The 20,110-nt window shown below is 34.8% G+C and overlaps 8 protein-coding genes and 2 pseudogenes across 10 annotated transcripts, besides 4 other annotated features; 5 read left to right on the top strand and 5 right to left on the bottom strand.

The window, feature by feature from the left end:
* Positions 1 to 4,015: part of a mobile genetic element that runs on past the window's edge.
* Positions 27 to 1,261, top strand: TVAGG3_0072870 (annotated as a pseudogene). The gene has a single exon. A coding segment is annotated over exon 1 (1,235 nt).
* Positions 1,298 to 1,717, top strand: TVAGG3_0072860 (protein of unknown function, DUF4108 family; the record flags this gene model as incomplete). Its single annotated transcript, XM_051221787.1, has 1 exon — positions 1,298 to 1,717. One exon carries the CDS (start codon positions 1,298 to 1,300, stop codon positions 1,715 to 1,717), a length of 420 nt encoding a protein of 139 aa, XP_051106773.1.
* TVAGG3_0072850 (uncharacterized protein) lies at positions 1,842 to 2,206 on the bottom strand (the record flags this gene model as incomplete). Its single annotated transcript, XM_051221786.1, has 1 exon — positions 1,842 to 2,206. A coding segment is annotated over one exon (365 nt), but the record flags the coding sequence as incomplete, so codon positions are not given.
* TVAGG3_0072840 (KilA, N-terminal/APSES-type HTH, DNA-binding family) lies at positions 3,115 to 3,744 on the bottom strand (the record flags this gene model as incomplete). The annotated part of the gene is made up of 1 exon (XM_051221785.1): positions 3,115 to 3,744. A coding segment is annotated over one exon (630 nt), but the record flags the coding sequence as incomplete, so codon positions are not given.
* A 592-nt stretch (positions 4,016 to 4,607) lies between the features above and the next one.
* On the top strand, positions 4,608 to 4,808 carry TVAGG3_0072820 (uncharacterized protein; the record flags this gene model as incomplete). Its single annotated transcript, XM_051221784.1, has 1 exon — positions 4,608 to 4,808. One exon carries the CDS (start codon positions 4,608 to 4,610, stop codon positions 4,806 to 4,808), a length of 201 nt encoding a protein of 66 aa, XP_051106770.1.
* A 28-nt stretch (positions 4,809 to 4,836) lies between these two features.
* On the bottom strand, positions 4,837 to 4,944 carry TVAGG3_0072810 (uncharacterized protein; the record flags this gene model as incomplete). Its single annotated transcript, XM_051221783.1, has 1 exon — positions 4,837 to 4,944. A coding segment is annotated over one exon (108 nt), but the record flags the coding sequence as incomplete, so codon positions are not given.
* A 1,140-nt stretch (positions 4,945 to 6,084) lies between these two features.
* On the top strand, positions 6,085 to 6,669 carry TVAGG3_0072800 (annotated as a pseudogene). Its single transcript has one exon. A coding segment is annotated over exon 1 (585 nt).
* A 1,322-nt stretch (positions 6,670 to 7,991) lies between these two features.
* Positions 7,992 to 13,606: a mobile genetic element.
* On the bottom strand, positions 10,945 to 11,346 carry TVAGG3_0072790 (uncharacterized protein; the record flags this gene model as incomplete). The annotated part of the gene is made up of 1 exon (XM_051221782.1): positions 10,945 to 11,346. The coding sequence occupies one exon, from the start codon at positions 11,344 to 11,346 to the stop codon at positions 10,945 to 10,947; it is 402 nt and encodes a 133-aa protein (XP_051106768.1).
* Positions 13,607 to 17,132: 3,526 nt separating the features above from the next.
* Positions 17,133 to 17,174: a mobile genetic element.
* Positions 17,133 to 17,174: a terminal%2Cinverted (terminal inverted repeat of ISTv3 transposon ID:TVAGG3_0072770).
* On the top strand, positions 17,175 to 17,836 carry TVAGG3_0072760 (uncharacterized protein; the record flags this gene model as incomplete). Its single annotated transcript, XM_001317392.1, has 1 exon — positions 17,217 to 17,546. The coding sequence occupies one exon, from the start codon at positions 17,217 to 17,219 to the stop codon at positions 17,544 to 17,546; it is 330 nt and encodes a 109-aa protein (XP_001317427.1).
* Positions 17,837 to 18,170: 334 nt separating this feature from the next.
* TVAGG3_0072750 (transcription-initiator DNA-binding domain ibd family) lies at positions 18,171 to 18,863 on the bottom strand (the record flags this gene model as incomplete). Its single annotated transcript, XM_001317393.2, has 1 exon — positions 18,211 to 18,828. The coding sequence occupies one exon, from the start codon at positions 18,826 to 18,828 to the stop codon at positions 18,211 to 18,213; it is 618 nt and encodes a 205-aa protein (XP_001317428.1).
* Between the last annotated feature and the right edge of the window lie 1,247 nt (positions 18,864 to 20,110).

Raw genomic sequence — 20,110 nt, 5'->3', positions numbered from 1 at the left:
AAAATATTTTTTTTTTTTTTATAAAAATGTACAGAATAGATGTTTCAGATTTTTATGACTTCCAAGCATTCAGAAATATGTGTCCATTTCGAGACTATAACAAAGCAGTCGAGAATTTGAAACGTTTAGTCATTTATGTTGACTCTGCCCCAGAATGTTATGTATGAAAGAATGGGATGTTGTCTTTAACAAACCAAGAGCAACAATAGTGTCTGAACAAGAATGTAGACAGAAACTTAAGAAAATAAAAGTTGTACAAGTTGGCATGAAGATGTTAGATGCTTGGGATATCTTATTGTCAAAGTTAGAAGATTTTTCAGTTCGAGGTATAAAGTTCTATACACCTTCTCCAAACTTCTATTCTATCTTCACTGGATATAAATACGAACAAGTAGAATGGAAAGAAAATATTATAGAAGCTTGGTTAGACCATGTCAAAGAAATTATATGCAATGGAAACGAAAGAGTCTATGAGTATATCTTATGTTGGTTTGCAAACATCTTACAACATCCAAGTGCTAAAAATGAAACTGCTCTCATTATAATTGGAAAACAAGGAACTGGTAAGAACACATTCTTTACAGATATTTTGTGCAAACTGTTAGAGGGCTATTCGAACCCGAATATGACAAACTTAGAAAACATCTGCGGTAAATTTAACTCCTCAATAGAGAATATGAAACTTATAGTTTGCAATGAACTTCAAAGTATAGATACAACAAAAGTTTTGAACTCAGATGCTTTGAAGAGTCTTATAACAGACAAAGTTGGAGTTGTTGAAAGAAAATATAAAGACCAAAGAGTTTGTGAAAATGTTGCAAACTTCATTATGGTTTCAAACAATGCTGTTCCGATGAAGTTAGAAAGTTCTGACAGAAGATATGTAGTTGTCAGAACGTCAGATTCTCATATGCAAGATACAGAATATTTTGACGACTTAGCAGAAACTTTGACATCTGACTTTTACAACCACTTGTTCTCATATTTTATGACATTAGATATTTCTAAGTTCAATCCAAGACAAATTCCACATACCGAAGAGAGACAAACATTGTTAGAAGCAAACAAGAGTGTATATGAACTGTTCATAGATGAAACTGACTTTGAGTGTTTAGATGAAAGGTCATTGTACGATTCGTATAAACAATATTGTCAAGAATATGGTTATATGACAGCGTCTAAACGAACATTCTTGGCAAATGTCAAAAGTCTTTTAGACGTACAGAATGGTGTATATACAAAGAAAAATTTTTATGAGTAAATTTTAAAAAAAATATTTTTTTATCCGATAGAAAAGATGGCAAAATTCATCTCAGTAAACAAGTACATGTCAGGACTTAAAGAAGAACTAGACCCATTCACATATTTGAATGTTTACTTCTACCATTTTGAAAAGTCTTCATTCAGCAAAGTTTGGAACATCGAACCAGTTAAGTTTGCTATTGTGACTAAAAATGGTGCGAAATTTGAAGACTTAGACATAGAAGGTTTGTTAGCAGTCAAAGAAAATTTTGACAGAAGGTTCTCAAACCTTAAAGAAGGCAAAGCATACAAACTTGTTATACCTTATGAACCAAAGAAAGCAGACGACTATGAATATTATGAGTCTAAGATAGTTGAAGTTCAAGGTAAATTGGGTAAAAAGATTTTAGAGTCTAAGCCAGTGTTTACTCCTAAAGAGGAAGAGAACATTGACATTGACCCAGAAATGTTCTAAAAATAAAATTTTATTTTTACATGTCAAATTTCTTTTTCTCTGGAACTGGTTCAGGTTCTTTCTTCTCTTCTCTTTCTTCTCTTCTTTACTTTCTTTCTTTCTTTTCTTTCTTTTCTCTCTTCTTCTTTCTGGTGGAGTTATGTCAAATTTCTCAGAACCATATTTATGTAAAAGTTCTTTGTCCTTTAATAGCTCATCTATTCTGTTTTCTATTTCATCTTCAAGAACAGCGCATGTGTCTTCTTTGCATTCTAAGAACTTTTGTTGGACTTCATCTTTCCAAGAGGCGTCATCTCTGTCAACAAGTCTGTCATTGACAAATTTTAAGACTGCTCTTTGTAATGTTTTATGGTTCTTGTCATATTCCCAGAAACAGAACTTTAGAACAAATTCACCTTTCTTGTTTACACTATGTAAGATTTTATGGTCGACAGATGTTTTGCTGTCGAAAAGCTTGTCTCGAATATAGATAGCGAAATCGCTAGACATTTTCTAAAAGATAAAAATTTTAATTTTTCTAAAATATGTTAGAAAAAAAGTTTGCTGACATTGACAAAAATTTGAGAATGTTTTAAACAAGAACAAGAAGGAAGTTAGAAAATGCTCAGATAAAGCCTATACATGACAAGTTCTTATTTGCTCAGAATTATAACAGGTCTAATTGCACCACCTGGGTCGGGTAAGACTTTCACTTATCTTAAAATGGCTGCACAACAACAAGAACTAGATGAGAAGAACCCATTCTATGAGTTAGTTGTTATTTGTAGACTTCTGGTCAATTTGACCAAACCGTCAATTCGTTCAAAGATATTATAAAGAAGTCTAAGTTAGTATGTATAAAGGATACTGAGTTGTTAGATTGGATAAAGAAGTACCAAAGAAGAGTTTTGAAGTATAATGCTATAAATGAGTATATAAATTCTAAAGACCCAAATGAGGAAATGCAGAGAATATTAGAGAAGAAACACTTCAGAAACAAACAGAAAGAGATAGAATACATTTCGAAGAAATTGCAATCTTACGATTGGAAGACTACCCTCATAGATGTCTTCTTATCTTAGATGATTTCGCTCATCTAAAGAATAGAGAACAAGACATGTGTCGAATTCTTAAGAAGCTTCAGGCACTTTAACATTTCAGTTGTCATATGTGTACAGACAGCCAAGAGTTTAAGTAAGGATGTAAAGAGAATACTGACTGACATTGTACTTTTCCCCGGATTGTCCGAAGACGATTTCATGGAACTTATGAAAGAGTCCATGGCAGGTAAGTTTGACAGACATGAACTATGGGAGAAGTACAAAGTCATACAAGACCCTCATACTTCTTTCAGAATTCATATCTACGCAAACAAAGTTCAAATTGTAAAAAGTCAAGCGTAAAAATAAAGAGTTCATTTACTCTACTTGTTTGAAGTTGTCAAAATACTCTGTTATTTTTTCCTTTAACAATGGCAAATCTTCTTTGAAGGTAAGTATTGTACAACCTTTCATATCATAGTGTGTTTGAGGTAACGTATCTTGAACTATTTGTTTCACATCTTCATTTGGGGTCATTGAAATCGGTAAGTTTTCGCGATAGAACCAATTTCTGTCAGATTTGTAAATCTTAGCAAGGTCGTAAAAGCTTTTGTTGTTTCTTCTGACTAAATGCAACATAACCATATCTTTATCTTCTTCATTTTCCATCTCTTCAGTATAAATCATATACTTATAGTTCTTTTCCTTTCCTTTTGGTACCGAACGTGGTATTCTTTTCTGAATGCTTTTGTCTTTTGCTTCAATGACTTCATCTTTTGCATGAAGTTTCTTTTCCATCTCTTCACGTTCTTGTCTGTGAAGTTCGTCAAGAAGTCTGTAAATATACCAAGCATAACGAGGTGAAGCCCACATTGCTACGGCATTTACAAGAAGTCTATGTACATAATATCCTCTTAAATTTATTGGCAAATTTTTACGATTTTCATGTGTTTTATGCAAGGCCGAGAATTCTCGGTCTAGAGAAATTTCACTCAAAAGTTCTTGTGTGCTTTCGGTTTTGAACCAATCGTCTGCGTGTTTGGTATCTGGAGCAAAACATGCAGTCAAAATACTTTGCATTTGGTACATATCGTCTTTGACCGAACGAATTAGACGCAATTGTTTGTTAAACTGTATGTACTCGTATTCTTCATTTATAGCTTCATGGACTATAACTGTTGTTGTGTTCTCTGTTGTTGACATATCTGTCTTTATATTCCGGATAAAAAAATAAAAAAAATAAAAATAACTTTATTTTTTATTTCGGGAAAATTCATGAAAATTCAAGAGGGTAGAAATGAGGGTAGAAATGAGGTTAGATCTCACCACTTCACCTAAACATTATTTTTACTGAATTCAGCAACAAAATTCAAATTGTAAAAAGTCAAGCTTGAAAAATCTAAGTGTTTAGTCTTAGTAAGATGGTAGCTTCTTAAAGCAAATACCATTGCTGAGTTTTATGTACGTGAAGAGAAGTACAATGAATTCAATTACGAGTACAATTGCAATGACAACTAAGGCAACTATTTTTGTCTTTTGCCAGCAAGGGTACTTCTTCTCTTCCAATGGTTCGGCAGAACTATACTCACTCATGAGAAATGCCAAAACGGTTTAATAGAAAAAGTGTCATTTTTTCATGTCCGAAGACTCGAAGGTGCAACACTTCCAAAATACCGACGAACTCAGAAGAGCAGCATGGCAGTATCTTCTTGACAACTTCTTTGAGTTCTCCAGGTACACCTTGGAAAATGCTGAAGAACTCCGACACAGAGAATTTGGAGAAATTGCACTCCAATACTACCTTGACAAACAAAGGGTAAACAAAGGGTAAAATAAGACTAAAAACTTAACGTTTAAAAAGTGACATTTTTATGAGCTCCGAGTCACCGAGAAAACTTGGTCAGATGTTAGCAGCTTACTTCCCTGAGGAGGATGGAAGCGTTACATACATCAGGTTCAAAAACAACGAACCTGGAATTGCGTACAAAATTCGCAATTACATGACCATGGAAGAGTACGAAAGGTTCCTACAAGAGAAACCAGCTCTAAACAACTCAGAAAAGAAAGAATAAAAAGTTTAACTCGTAATTGTTTATTTTTTTACTTGTATGGGCAAGCTGCAAGAATGAAGTCGACTATCTCAGTCTTTGTTTTGACGAGCTGGACGGCTCTTGCGAGTACGTCTGTTTTGCGGTCTCCAGCTGGTGTCTGACCTTCGTAATTGCGCATGTTCTTGAGAGCTCCAACTGTAAATGATTGTAGGATGAAGAGTCTCTCAGACTGCTTGAGGTAGTCTTCACGGTCACGAACCGAATCTGTGGTACGAGTCGAATCGGTCGATTTGAGGGAAGAGACTGAAAGCCTGTCGTCTTCCATGGGGTAGTAGCATACTCTTTGCGTAAACGGTTCAGACCTTCTTCGAACTCTTGGTCTCTCTTGGATTGAGATTGGAATTGTGGGGCAGGGTTTTGCATAAACATCCAAGGGTTGGGGAAGTAAGGCATAGGCTGAGGAGGGTAGTTCGGGAAGCCTTGTGGTGGGTAGTAACCTTGAGGTGGAAATTGGTAGTAAATCGGAGGTACTTGCTGGAACTGAGGTGCAGGGGCTGGTGCTTTAGGTTCCTCTGGTTTGGGAATGGACTCGGTTGGTGGGACGTCGGACATTCGTTTGTGTCCTGTGGGATGGAAAATATTTTTCTGTCGGAAGAAAAAACTTTTTCTGTCGGAAGAAAAAACTTTTTCTGTCGGAAGAAAAACTTTTTCTGTCGGAAGGAAAAACTTTTTCTGAAGTTCGACCAAAAAGTTCTCAATTTTCGAAAATTTGAATGGTTTACGGACGGACAACTGGAAGAGTTCTTCCTGTCGTCGGGAAAATTTTTTCCCTTTGTCCGGAAAATTTTTTCCAGTTGTCGGGAAAATATTTTCCTGTCGGATGGAAGGACTCGGAATACCAGAAGGATTTGACGAGGCAATTTACCTTATAGAGATAAATGAAGTTGTTAAGCAGTACTTGCGCAGGGTAATGAAGCCCAAGGTCAAGTTCACCGCTATTTCTGGAAGGGCTGCCTTGAATCTCGAGACTTCGACTGGAATTCCAATTCAAATACCAGAAAAAACTCCTTTCGACGACATAAAGGACGCCAAAAGAGAAACTCTTGTTAAGTTCCTAAACAAACGTCCTTGGATAAAAATACCAAACAAGGAGAACCCCCTACCCCATATGAAATTGGCAATTCAGTCTCTCCTTCACTTCTCGGGTCAGCCGTTCTACATAACCTGTGAAGGCGACATCCAACCAGTTCAGTCAACCTTAACGTTTTGAGTAAAAACATTTTTTTTCATTTTTTGAATGAAGCAAGTTAAATTCGTCCCACACCAATCTCAATGGACCGATGAAGAGTTTCAAGCCATGGTTGAAGGCGTTGAGAACGACATAGACGGCGAACTTGAAGGAGCTCAAACCACAATTGCAACCAAAATTGCAGAGTCAAGGAACAGATAGCTCCACTTAAAGCTACCAAAGCTACTCTTGACCTCATGGATAGTTACCGTTTAGATGTCAAGAGTGGAATAAGACAATTAAAATTAAAACTTCTAAACTACGAAGCTATACTCCAAAAGTTAGCAGAAATGAGAAGACTTTACCAGAGCTACTTACATGTAAGGGACTTACCTTCAAGCAGTCCGACCAAAGATGAATTTGTTTGACATTGTCCCAATTTTGTCCGAAAGTCAGCTCAGATGTTTCGAACTGCTCCCAACATATCCAGAATATGAACGTTTGCCTGAACTCTTCCGCAATCTCAAAAAACGTTTTTTGGTTCTCATGTTCCAAACTTTTATCGGAAGAGACAACAAACGTTCAGAAGAAGAACAAGATATTATTTTAAACTTGTTGTATGACATAACTGTCATAACAAGCTTTTTGAAGTAAAACCGTCATTCTCAAACCACTTCATTTTTCGATGTCAAACAAGCACCGAAGCCGAACACAATGGCAGATGTTTTCAAGGTTGCCAGACAAGCGCCCAGTTCAAAATTCAAATTGCCCATTGAAAGCTCATCTGAAAACACCATTAAGACTCTCCAAAGTAGTCTTATGACAGAGATGACCAATCTCAAAGCGATGTCCTGCATGAAAAGCTTCCAATGAGAAATGCCTGAACGATTTCACGGAAACCTTGCGCAATTACGAGAGAGAAAACCGAGACCTTGCAGACTCATCTACCGTTTCTTCGAAGAGATAGACGCCATCTGGAAGGTACTCGGAAAGGACAGAACATGCAACACCGTACTTCGTGGGAGTACCAAATTGAAGAAGGAATTGTCGAGGAAGAAGAGGAAGAAGAGGAAGAAGAGAAACACGAAGAAGTTCCGAAGCCGCTACATGGGCAACCCTTGTTGCCGATGACGGTTACGAAATTTCCACCTAACCCATACATACAAATCGCAACAAGGCGACAGGCAAGGTTCTTACCCCAGTCCTCAACAACTTGGGACACTTGAACCTTAACCTTCGGATCGCGGTTCAATCTCCATGGGCAAGCTTGTCGCAATTCAATGGGTTCCAATCCAGGCAAGAAGACGAAGGTCAGACACATTGACGGTGACAGCTCAACAACCGTAAGGAGAACCTCGAGTGGTTCTAAGAGTAAAAAAATTTTATTTTAGGGGGAAACCCCAAGTAATTTAGGTGTTTATTTGGAAAGTATGTTAAATTAAGGGTAATTTGCAAAATTAGTTCCCTACCTTTGAATTGGGCTCTTTCGTTATCCAGTTGCGTAGGAGGTCGTCCCAGAGGAGTTGGTAGAATTGCCAATCCAAGGACGATTTGTCCTCCCAGGCATTGAGGATGTACTGCTCGTAGAGTTTTCATGACCTCTGCCTTGCACCAGACACCCTCTCCCTTGGAACGTAAGGCTTCTTCGAAGTGCTCGAATGCGATTGGCTGCGTGACCATCCAAATGACACTTTTTGTCCGTTTGGTCAATGTTTGTGTCTCGTGGCCATAGTCGATGAAAATACAGACAAACAGGTTATATATGAGTTTGAGACCAAGAATGGTGTAACTCGACCTGTCCGATTCAAAGACTCCGAGGGCGACCATGAAATTAAAAGGAAATTAGCTAGGAAGGAATATAAAATGGACTGGTTGCCACCACCTCCACCTCCACCACCTTTACCTGTTCCTCAAGTAAATAAGCCTTTCCCGTTCCCAGAATTCCCACATTTTAATTCAAATTCGAATAAAAATTATTTTATTTCATGCAATGTTTTATTTCTGTGCCTCTTCAAGTATGCCCCAGTACTTACGCTTGGAGAGGACATGAACTTCGGTGAAAATTTTGTCCAATTTTGAATTGACCCATCTTCTCACCGACTAACCCATTTCAATGAGTTTGTTGTACCTTCTTCGTTCGTCATGAGTGCGTCAATGTTCTCATAGTAAACCTTCACTTTGGATTTGACTTCGGAGAAGAATTTGTTGTAGTTGTCAAGGACTGCCTTTGCGAACTGAGGGTAAGACAATGTTCGACAATAGGTTTTAATGTGGTTACTAAGCCACTTTGACCTTGAGTGAATTCGTACTTCAAAACAAAAGGAGAAAACCTTTCAACAAAGTTGTCGACCTTCTCATAATGTTTACTCTTCATCTCTTGAGGTTTCTTAATGGAATATCCCCATGTCGAATTCATAAGCAATTTGAGTGTCATTGCAAGTTTGGGGTTTGAAGCTTTCCTAATATCATACAGTTGTTGTATGACTTTTTCCAACTGTATAGTTCCTTCCCGGAACTCACCATCTTCGTTTGGAATTCCAGTCGGAATATATTGGACAAACTCATGTATGCAGCGTTAAGGTCGACATAGTATATCTTTTCGTTTGAGTCGAACTTGTCACAACCAATTGGTCCAGTTTGTGGAAATTCAAGTGAGTCTCTTATCTTCTGAGAAACTTCTCCTGTTATCTCATAAACATCGTCGAAGCAACCTGTTTCATATAAAACCTTCTGACTAACTCAGATGCTCTCCAATACAATTTGACGTCAATTGGATGTCTCAATGGAAGTTTGTTTATAGCATCTTGAAGTTCTTGCAACCTCATTGGAAGTTCTTCTGGTTCAGGTTGGTATCCGAACAATCCAACTCCTTTTGGAATTGTGTACTTCTTTTGTACTAGAACTTTGTCTGGAACAATTTTGGTCTTGCTAACAATGAAAAGTTTGTTTCGTTTTTGGTACAAAAGTTTCTGTCAGCTTGTCATCTGGAATTGGTTCCAACAAACCTTTCTCGAAAGAATGTTTACAGCTCTGACAATGTTGCACTTGCCTTTTCCGAACAATGGGTTTGTAAGACTTTCGTTCAACATGAAGTGGTTGTGGACAATTGCAATCTTCAACCATGGTAAATTGAACTCAACAACATAGTCGTCATGTGAAGAACCTTTAGCTGTAGGTATGTTGACTCGGATATTGACATTTGCCAACGGTGCAATTTTTGCCAATTGACCTCTGAGAATGTACCTTGTCTTCACACATGACTCAAGATACTTCATCTTCTCTTCTGTAACAAGACCAGAGTTCCTGAGACATGTAAGAATACAAGGTTCATTGACAATTGTTTCAATTGAATTGTAAATTCCATACCTTGTCAAGTCAATGTCAGACTTATTTCTGAACGGGAAGTATCCAGCATGTTGTCTGACTGCTTGAGGGTTAGGTTGGTACCATTCGAACTTGACACTTGCAATTCCTTCAATTGCATTCAAAATGTCTGAGTCGGAGTCAACCATTTGTTCTCTCTTTGTAGTCTTGAAAGCGTCAAGAAGTTTTGCGGCTGTTTGTTCATTGCCATGTGCATAGTAAATGTGACCATCCAAATCTGTTATGGTCAATCTGAGATTGTGTCCTTTCTTATTTCCGTCTTGAATTGCAGCAAGTACTCCCATGAAGCCTTCTTTGTTCTTTCCTTCGTCAAAGTTTACTGTAAAGGTTCGACCAGATGTAATTTGACTTCTAACTTCACGATACTTTTCATATGCATATCTTGTTCTTTCCATGGGAGCATGACCATCCTCTGCACTACCTTTTTTCCTTCTCAAAGGATGCAACTGTTCGTCATGTTTCCAGTAGAATCTGGCAAAGCCGTCGTGTCCTTCAACTCGAGGTTCACTAACATCGAAAGGCATGTTCCATTAAGACGTTCTTCTTCTAACCTCTCTAGTCTGTTTGGATAATTGGCACGTTGCTGTTTCCAATCCATTTCGTTAGCAGACCAGACAATTTGTCATAGACTTTTATGGTCTTCCCTTCCTATATTTAAACTTCTTCGAAACTCTCCAACCATATCTTTGCAACTCTGCTTTTATTCTAGCAGACCTTCTATCCATTCTATATGGGGCATTTTTATAAAAAAAAAAAAATATTTTTTTCTTTACTTAACATAACCACCTGCTGCCATAAGTCTTTGACGCCAACCCATACCAGCTAATGAAGGTTGACTTGGTTTAGTTTCCAAACTAAACTTTGGTTTTGGTTTATCTTCAGTTTTTGGTTTCTCTTCTTCTATCGGTTTTTCGTCACTTTTCGGTTCCTCTGACTTTACTTCACCTTGCAGGAACAGTTGTGTTGTCAACATCTTCATAAATATCATATGCCATTTGTTTTTGTTTTCCTTTCAACTTTTTGTGTTTTTGTAAAGTTTAGAATATTTCGACTCTAAGTCAATGAGATGTTCTATAATGAACTGTTGGTCAGTGAAGTAAACTTTTCCATCTGTTGTCTCGAAAGCTCCTTCAGACTTCAATATTTTATTTGTGAGAGTCTGTTTCTTTTTTGAGATACTAGCCGTTCCATTTCTATGAAAAGTGACTTTATAGTTAGGGTTTGATTTCCAGACCTGGCACTTTCTATTATTGAATTTTTCTCTTCATCTGTAAGTTCTTTTGACAGGTTTTGACAATGGTTCTGAACTTTTTGTTTGTGGTGTCAAATCTACCGTTTCAACTTCTTCGGTCATTTCATCTCAGTAAAAAAATTTAGTTTGGTTTGTTTTCAACTGGTTGTTGTTGTTTTTTAAGTCGGTCTAAAACTTCCTGAGGTATAGGAAGAACTTGACAAACACGTTGTGTAACTGCTGGAAGCCGACAAATCCATCTTGAACTTATTTGTCTCAATGCTGCATTGTTCATTTCATCTCAGTAAAAAACTTTACATTCCCCACGTTTGAGGCGGTTGAGGTTGGTTATTGTTTACCCATTGTTGTGCATGGTTATATCCTCTGTTAAAGAATCTTTCACCTTGGTCCATATAGTGTCCTGCTTGGTTATAGTAGTCATTTGCTTTGTTATAATAGTTTCCTGCTTGTCTTCCTACATTGTCCATCCATCCTTGAACTTTTCCTCTTGTTTCAGGATTTGGAATAAGATTTGTTGCATCTCGTGCTACATCCCAACCTTTCTGTACAGTTTGTATAATAGGTTGTGCTTTCTCTTTAAGTATACCTAATGTACTCAAAATCTTCCTTCCAACTCCAAATACACCTCTGGCTATTGTTCCCACTGCGGGCAAAAATCTGGATGCAACTCCTGCTAATGCGCCAAATAAACCCATTTCTTATAGGTTAAAAATGACGAATCCAAACAAGGACCCCTATGTTTCTAAAGCAACAAAAAAAGCACTCATGATAAAAATCTTTAGTTCAACACCAAATGCTTGGTTTATGGATATCTTGGAAAACATTCCGAGGTATAGAGAAGATGGACCACCATACTGGTTAATATTTGTCGGTCAAAACACAAGATACTGTGAAGCCATACCATTATGGTCCAAAAATATTTTAGATGTGAAAACTGCTTTGACAATATTCGTTGACAAATACCATCCAACAAAACTGACATCTGACTGTGAAAGTTCTTTCAAATCAGATGATGTAAAAAACTATCTGCGTTCAAAAAATGTAAACCAATATTTCATTGTCGACCAAAACCATTCTGCTCTTGGTGTCATTGACGGTTGTATAAAAATGTTAAGAGACTTAAACCAACCACAAGGTGGTGAAGCAAATGAAATGTCATATGACGACAATATAGACACTTCTCCATGGCAAAGATGAGACAAGTTTTAAATATTTACAATAGCCGTAAACAAAAAGGTTTGGGAAACCACTCCCCGAAAAATGAAAAACAACCCTGACTTAGAGAAAGACTATATATTTAATAATTTAGTCAAAAGAGACAAACAAGAAAGAATGCCGGGCTTCAAAACTTCAGAAAGGTGACAAAGTAAAAATAGAAATACCTAAACGCGACCCATATGAAAATACTATTGACTATGACAACAATGGGAACTCGACAGGTACTCACATTCGTGTTCGTAAAAATAGAAGAAAGTATACAAGAGAATATTATGAAGTTTTAGGCAAACATGGCAAAATGTACACACTGCAAGCAGAAGATAAAACTACTATTGTCAGACCTCGTTTCAAACTTGTCAAAGTTCAAGGTGGTATACTTTCAAAGACAATTCCTAACAAATATAAGACAACTCCTGACGAATATGCTAAAGAAGTTGAAAATGACGACTAAGCAATTCTATACCATGCGTAAACTGTCATGTAAGGTGGCATGTATTCTTTACTTTGTCCCGTTGTTTGCGTATATCCTGAAACGAAATGTGTATGGTTTCCTTCTCCCTGGTGTCATCCCAGTAACAATTTATAGCAAACTTAACGTCGTCTTTAACATCATATCCTTTACCTTTTGTCATTCCTGACCAATCCCAATATCTATGCTTATGCCAACCTGCTTGAGATGTACTTAAATCTATGTAGTGACTGTGTGCAGGTAAATTTTCACCTGAAAATCGTTTTACTTCCACCTGTTTCCTTTGAAGAGTTTGCACAATACAAAAACCTGTCGACTATTTGTTCCATGCCCAACACCAAACATTACTTGAGGACCTCTTGCTTCCATAGATGTAAATAGAAACCTACTGGGTTCATTAAATCAAACATATGAGACATTATAGGATTGTCTCTTTTGAACTTAAATATAGTGCAACTATTTCAGGTTTCTTCTGGTTTGTGTCAGAATATTTTTTTATAATATAATCTTATGTTTTTCAGGGTAGGTAAAGTCTTGACTATAATATTATTTCTGTCATCTGTCATAATAGTATACTATTCTCGTTTTTTCTATTGCATTATATCTTTTATATCTATAAAAATCTAAATATAATGTTAGCTTTGTTCATCTACATGTGGTGTTCTGACGTCATCTCCATAGTCATAATAATATGGTGCTGGAGCTGGGTCAGGCATGTCATATCTGTCATTTCATAAACTCTTAAATATTTCTTTTGTTCGTCTCCATTAAGTTTAAGTAGCAGTTTTGTCTAATGGAACTTAACTTGTGTACCATTATTCTTTATATAGCCTACATACATTTCATTGTTATTTTTCGGAATGAGTTTATACCGTATACCATTTTTAAGAGTGTACAAACTCCCATCTAAAATATTTGTTTTCTTCATGACAGAAAAGTCACCAACAATAGTTCAATATTTTTTCGTTGTTCCTATCAACTTGGTATATTTCATTGACATTATGTTTTATCTGCTTTCTTTCAAGGCTAACTTTAAGTCTGTTATTTCAGAAGGTGATGTGTATGTCCAACGTCACTTTCCTGTTTAAGGTTTCTTGTAAGTTTGTAATATTTGCAATGGTATGTGTATGTCCAACGTCACTTTTACTGTTTAAGGTTTCTTGTAAGTTTGTAATATTTGCAATGGTATGTGTATGTCCAACGGCACTTTACTGTTTAAGGTTTCTTGTAAGTCTGTTATTTCAGAATTAGAATGGTGTATGAGTCTTTTTAGAATATTCGTTTTCAGCTCTTGTCACTTCACTTGACATTTTATTGTCAACATATGTTTTGTCTGCTAGTTCAGGATGAGTATGTTCTTTTGTTGCATAAGCATTGTTAGCTCTTTCTTCTTTTTGCTATTGCATCGTCTACATATTCTTTGTCAGCTTTGTTGTCAACATCTGCTTTCAAAAGAAGTTCATTATAGGTTTCTCGTTTAAAGTTCCTTTTGTTGGATTTATACAGACAGTATGTTCTTATTGTCTGAAACAGAAACTCATCTGTCATTGGGTTTAATGTCAGTTTTAAGTTTCCTTCTTTCAATGACTCAGATATCTTAGAATAGTTTGAAAAGTTTGTTGTTTCTTATTTAGAGCTTGCATAATGAGTTGTCGGTTGTGTTGTATTTCTCTCATGGAGCAATATCTTTCGACATTTTTATTCTAGATAAAATATGCTTCCAATAGAAAAAGAAAATTCAAGAGTTGCTACAACTAAACCATTAGATGAACTTTTACTAATGTCGGTCAAAAGTTTGAGACAGAGACCGTAAAGCATGAAGGCTATCGTTTTGACTAACCCATTAAGATGGCTAAGAGACCCATCTGTCACAAAAGCTATTGCTTTCGTAGAATGAAGTTTGTGTCTGTAGAAGATAAAAGTTTTCCATTATTGTAAGGTTTCATATAGATTATATACTAAGGGAAACGAAAAATTGGGAAGAAATTGAGCTAATACAAGTTGACCTTTCATCTTCTCTACAGACTGCGTTAAAAAATATAGAAGATAAAATAATTCATGTTATGCAAATATGCTGATGAATATGCAAATACCGAGAGCACACTTTATGTGAGAATTGTATATGACAAACAAAATTCACAAGTGTCATTTCAATCTACGAAAACAATGCAAATAAAGACGAAACAAATATATACAGAATTCACTGCAATGTCATGGTATTATTTGCAAAGAATGTTAAATCAAGTCGAACTTCCTTTAGCAAATATTTACAGTCGATATGCAAGAGAATGAACCATATTTATTTAAAATGTTTTCGACCACTGCTATTATTGTTCATGCTTCATTTTCTGGCGCCCAAAACTCTTTCTTATGCTTGGCAAATGACTTTTAAAAACCTACAAAGTTATACGAACCACCAAGTGAAGTATTTCAGACTTTCAAGTATGGTTTACTACAGATGGAAGAAAAAGAATAATTCCATTATACCATGCGTTTTACTTAGAACTTAGTTCATATACAACTACTATCGAACGGTAAATATAATTTTTAATACGGTTGAGGTGTTGGATTTGGTTGCCAACTAGACTGTGGTGCAGGTTCAGGCGTTGTTATAACAGGAGCTTGCTCTTCTGGTTCAGGGTCTTTAGGTATAATACCAACAAACTGACCTACTCTTTTACCAATATTTTTGACTCCGTTCCAAATTCCTCTTCCTACGGTTTTTATTCCTTCCATATACTCTTCCAACATTTCGAAAGAAGTTTCCTATCTTACTGAAGAAACCCATTTTACTATATGTAAAAATCTAATGTTCCGCCTAGTCTCTTACGTTTCCTGTTGAGTTCCATAGCATTCTTTAACTGGAGCTCATACATTCTGTTTCTCCTCTGGTAGAAAACATATTCTGGTCAACCTGTGTTCGCGTCATCTGCATAAAGTTGTTTATATTCCACTTCAGGTTTGTATAAAACTCTTTCCATCTCATATTTGCATACCATGGTGGCAAACCTAACGCAGCGTCATTTGACATGGCAGTTTGCATTTGTACATCTGTTGGCACTTGACCATAGTTTGCCATTGCAGTTTGTATTCTAACTTCATTTGGAATATTCTCTGGGTTTGGTTGTCCAGGTTGCTGTGCATTCGCTAAGTTCTGTGCGTCCATTTAATATTAGATAAAAATATCTTTACGAGTACATATACTGAACATTTGCAGGCATTGTTCATCTTCATATTCTCTGTACTTTTCTGCCACGTCAAATAAATAAATGACACAATGGAAAAAACCTAAAACAAGTAGTCCTATTTCAAACCACATTTACTTACTAATAAAATTTCTTTGTTATGACACTTTCTCCAGTTTATAGACCTCTCTCATATTCTATCTTGTCATATATAAACTCATAGTCATGTATGTCCTCTAACCATCTCATAACGGTTTCCAACCACTTTTATCGGATGTAAAGTAAAAGCATGGATGGTTATGTAAAACGTCTAAAGTTTCTAAAGAGTCTCTCAAAGTCCAGTCTACTTGGTATTGAAAATCCATGTGTTATAGAACGGCGGTCCACTATAAAGAAAACATTTTCCTTGTCTTTATATTTTTCATACAAATCTGTCCAATGACATCTCACAAACTCTATACCCTCAATATATTTTTCTATGTCCTCTTTGAAAACATTTGTATAGTTAAGATATAAAACTTTTGACATAAGTGTTTCAATGTCATGAACTCTTATAGACCACTATATAATAGTCTAGCAGATATACATTCCAGTCTATATATTCTGCTTTTTCAAAACCTCTCTCACAAATATTTTCTTATCTAATGGTATACTTTCCATCTTACCTATAGGTATCTTTTCTTTTAACTCACTCAATATTTTGTTTGTGTCTGGTATATGTTTGAGACGGTCCATATAGTTGTCGAAGTCATTGCATATAATCTTTGAGTCTGGAATATTATATGGCACAAATGGGATATATAGAAACTTCCACCGAACAAATCTACAAATGTTAGACCATTCGGTAGTTTCTTAAGTTCTCTCATATAATATCTTTACATCTACTCTTATTTCCAAAGAACGGTAACGGTGGTTTTGTAAAATTCATTTATATAAATAATAAAAATGTTTTTACCCGAAAAGTGACAGAAAAGTGACAAAACATGAAAACATATATAATTTGTGAAAAGCGACACATTATATAATGTTTTCGACCCAGAAGAAGGCTTCTTCCCAGAAGCAATGGAGGAAGAAGAAGAGTCCTCCGAATTCACACCAGAAGACTAACAATTTTCCGAATAAAAACTTCATTTATACTAAACATCTTCAGGGCTAGAGGGCACGAAGTGCCTGGAAGCCCCACTACCTTTTTTTTTTTTTTTTTTTTCATCATAAGGAACAATTCCCTCTAGATAGCTAGGAAACCCTAAATTAACTATTAATCTTTGAGATATTTTTTATTGAGGTTAATACGTTTTTCTAAATAATTAAAATGTAAAATTTTGATTATGAACTCATCTCTAATATTTTGGCTCTTTAATATATTTGAATCATGATCTTTGAGAAGAGTTCTCAAAAGTATTCACAAAAGCTATTTTTCCTTGAAATTTAAAAATCCTGTTTATCATATATTACCGAATTCAATTCCCTACATATTTCAAAATATTCTATGAACATTTCAATTTTTGAAAAAAACATATTTTTTCCAAATATATTTATTATCATACTTCTAATAATATTTCCTAAAGCATCACTTTTTACTTCCTCGACGATTATTTCCCTCTCAAAAAATTCAATAGCTTACATTTTGACAGAACTTAATATGTAACAACCCAATCATTTTAATTTTCTCTCCCTTTTTTTACCAAAAAAAATGAAACACGCCAGACGCTCAAGTTCATCAAGGAAATCTATTGGAGATGATGCATTATCAGAAACATCATCAAGCCCTACAAAAGAGCATAAAACACTTATGGAAAGAACTTTAGAACCGAAAAAAGAAGATTGCATGGAAATAGATTATGTTGAACCAGAAATAATTCAATGGAATGAAGAAGATCAGGAGGACTTTGAAAATCTAATGAAAGAAAAGCCTAAAAAGATTGACGACCTCTTAAGACGCTATTTAGAAGAGCATGACGCAAAAGTGAGAGAACTTGCAGCAATAATCGAAGAACGTATGAAATTACAGCTTCTCAGCTAAATTCCTCTATCGCGCGAATAAATGTTTAATATCTTTTATAACATTGTGCTTTTCAATAATTAATATCTATTTACATACGACCAACACCTACTTTTCCTTAAGTTTTAGCTTATTGCAATTAATATTTCGAACTTTCTGTTGCATTTTTTTCATTTTTAATATAAATGTGATAATTATTTCATTACAATGGAACTGTATTCTATTTAGTCATACCCGTTCTGCCTGAAAAAGAGTTAATATATTATTTCATTTACAAATATGAGAAAGAACATCAAAATGCTATATTCAGCCTTATATACCATAAATTACTATTCCTACATGTTCTACATAAGTGTTAGTTTGCATGCATTCAACCAATTAAGAATATTTCCTATTTATAAATAACATCAATAGGAACATAAGCATTCTATCACTGTGGGTTGATAACTCATCAAGTGCAACAGAATCAATTGATATCAGATCCTATGCTAATTCTCAAATTAACAATTATTCTTAGTACGTTGTACTATTCACCAAGTGTTTGTTGTTAGATCATGAAATACTCAGACATACATACATATGTAGTCTTTTTTTTAAAAAAATAAATTTAACGAAAAATTAATTTTTTTTTAAACAAAAAACATACAAACAAAACAGCAAAAAATGAATGTCACGTGCATTCAAATCAATTGCCTTTCTCCCAGCTAGTCATTGGGAGCACAAAAATATCGTTATAAAAACTATCAGTTGTTGCATTATCTGACGGGATGCTTTGGAACTCGTATATATTGAACTGCTCGTAACTAAATGTTGACTCAAACAAAATAGACATTTTAGTATGTGGCTTTGGCGTTTCTGATCTGGAGAGTCTATAGTTATTAATATTGTTTACAATTGTGGTAGGGTTTTTCCTGAACGACCAAAGTCTTAATTCTCTAAAGTTACCTTGAAGAATTGGGATCTTTATAATGACTTCATTCGAAAATATTGATGGCTGGTAATTTAAATTATTAAGCTCATTGTTTATTGTGGATTTAGGCTGACCTGTTAAGTACGTTAGATGTGATGAGTTAACACCTAAACCGGTATTTGTCCAACACAAACCACATACTAGACATCGTCTAGGGTCATCATCATTATTCCGCACAGAATAATCTTTGATGATATCCATGATTTCACAAAATTGATTTTGCTCGAAGAAATTGTAGTCCTCTGATGTGAACATCTTCCTTAATTCGATGAATTCTTGCTTATCATCTTCCCTGAGATAGTTAACATAATCAGGTACTAGTTCGTTTGTCATATATTTATCTAAATGTCCGGAGATTTAGCAATATTTATCCGGCTACTTATAATTTTTTTTCTGAAAAAATTGTTAAGTTTACATTATAAACTTTTTAAAAAGTGAGAAATCGGACATTGATGAAAGATTTTGCATTACTCTCAAATTTTTAATCACTTAAGTTAAGTATCGGAGTGCATCTCTTAACTTCAACAATCAATTCTGCATATGGAAGAATCGGAATTGCTTGATTTTTTTCCAAAATTTATCTTTAATTTTGAGATTAATTGGCCATATCTGAAGTTCAAAAGAAAGCACTCGCCTTAAAAGTCCTTGAATCCACAAATTTACGCTTTTGATAACTACCCTCAATTTTTAACTTTTGCAACTCCAAAAACCAGGTGTTTTTCCAGAACTACCATCTAGGATGAGTCCGAGGAGCTATAATTCTAGGGTTAGATGATACCCACTTAGTACTTTTATTTGTATATGTTTTAGTGGAATTTGGTGAGGGGTCATGAAATTCGTATCTAATTTGCTATCATCTAAGCTGGTAAAAGTTAGAGAAAGCTATTTACTGGTTGTATATTACAAATATACCTTGTAATAGAAAATATAAGTGTTTGTGATTTAAATTCGCTCAATTAGCTCGAAAATTTGTTTTATATCCATGACAAACTAAAACAATCCTATTTATGTGATTGCCAATCTGTTCCCAAAATATATCAGCATGAATATATATATATTGATATTATTTGCAATTTCATCATTAAATAGTACTTTTTTTTATTTTTAATTTAGAAATAGTATATTTATATGATAGCAACACAAGATTTTAATTAAAAAATATATGTTATCGATCATCACACTCAAATTGAATTTCAAAAATTTTAGAATTTTTCAATTTCAATATTGAAAATATATTTCTTATATCATAGCGATTCATGTTATAATAATATGGAGAAAAATATTGTTTTAAATCTAAAATTTAAAATGAATGATTGGGCATTACATTAATCCAATTTATTGTTTATTTGTTAATCTAGTGGAAACAATTAATATTTTGGAGAAACAAAAATTTGAAATTTGAAATTTTGAAAAAAATGCATGAATCGGTAATTAAACATTGATTTATTAATTTATTAGCCATGCTTTTGATGTTGGTCTTATTCTTAAGCCGATTTAAAGAATTAATTTTTCCAAATCGTGTTTGACATTAACACATATAGATATATCAGGAAAAAAGGTATCACTTATCAAGTTATTGGTTTTTATGTATCTCCTAACTTTGCCTCGTTCTGAA

The sequence above is a fragment of the Trichomonas vaginalis genome, chromosome IV, assembly GCF_026262505.1.
Source record: "Trichomonas vaginalis G3 chromosome IV, whole genome shotgun sequence".
In the NCBI taxonomy this organism is placed as follows: Eukaryota; Parabasalia; order Trichomonadida; family Trichomonadidae; genus Trichomonas; species Trichomonas vaginalis.
This window is presented reverse-complemented; position numbering and strand designations above follow the sequence as displayed.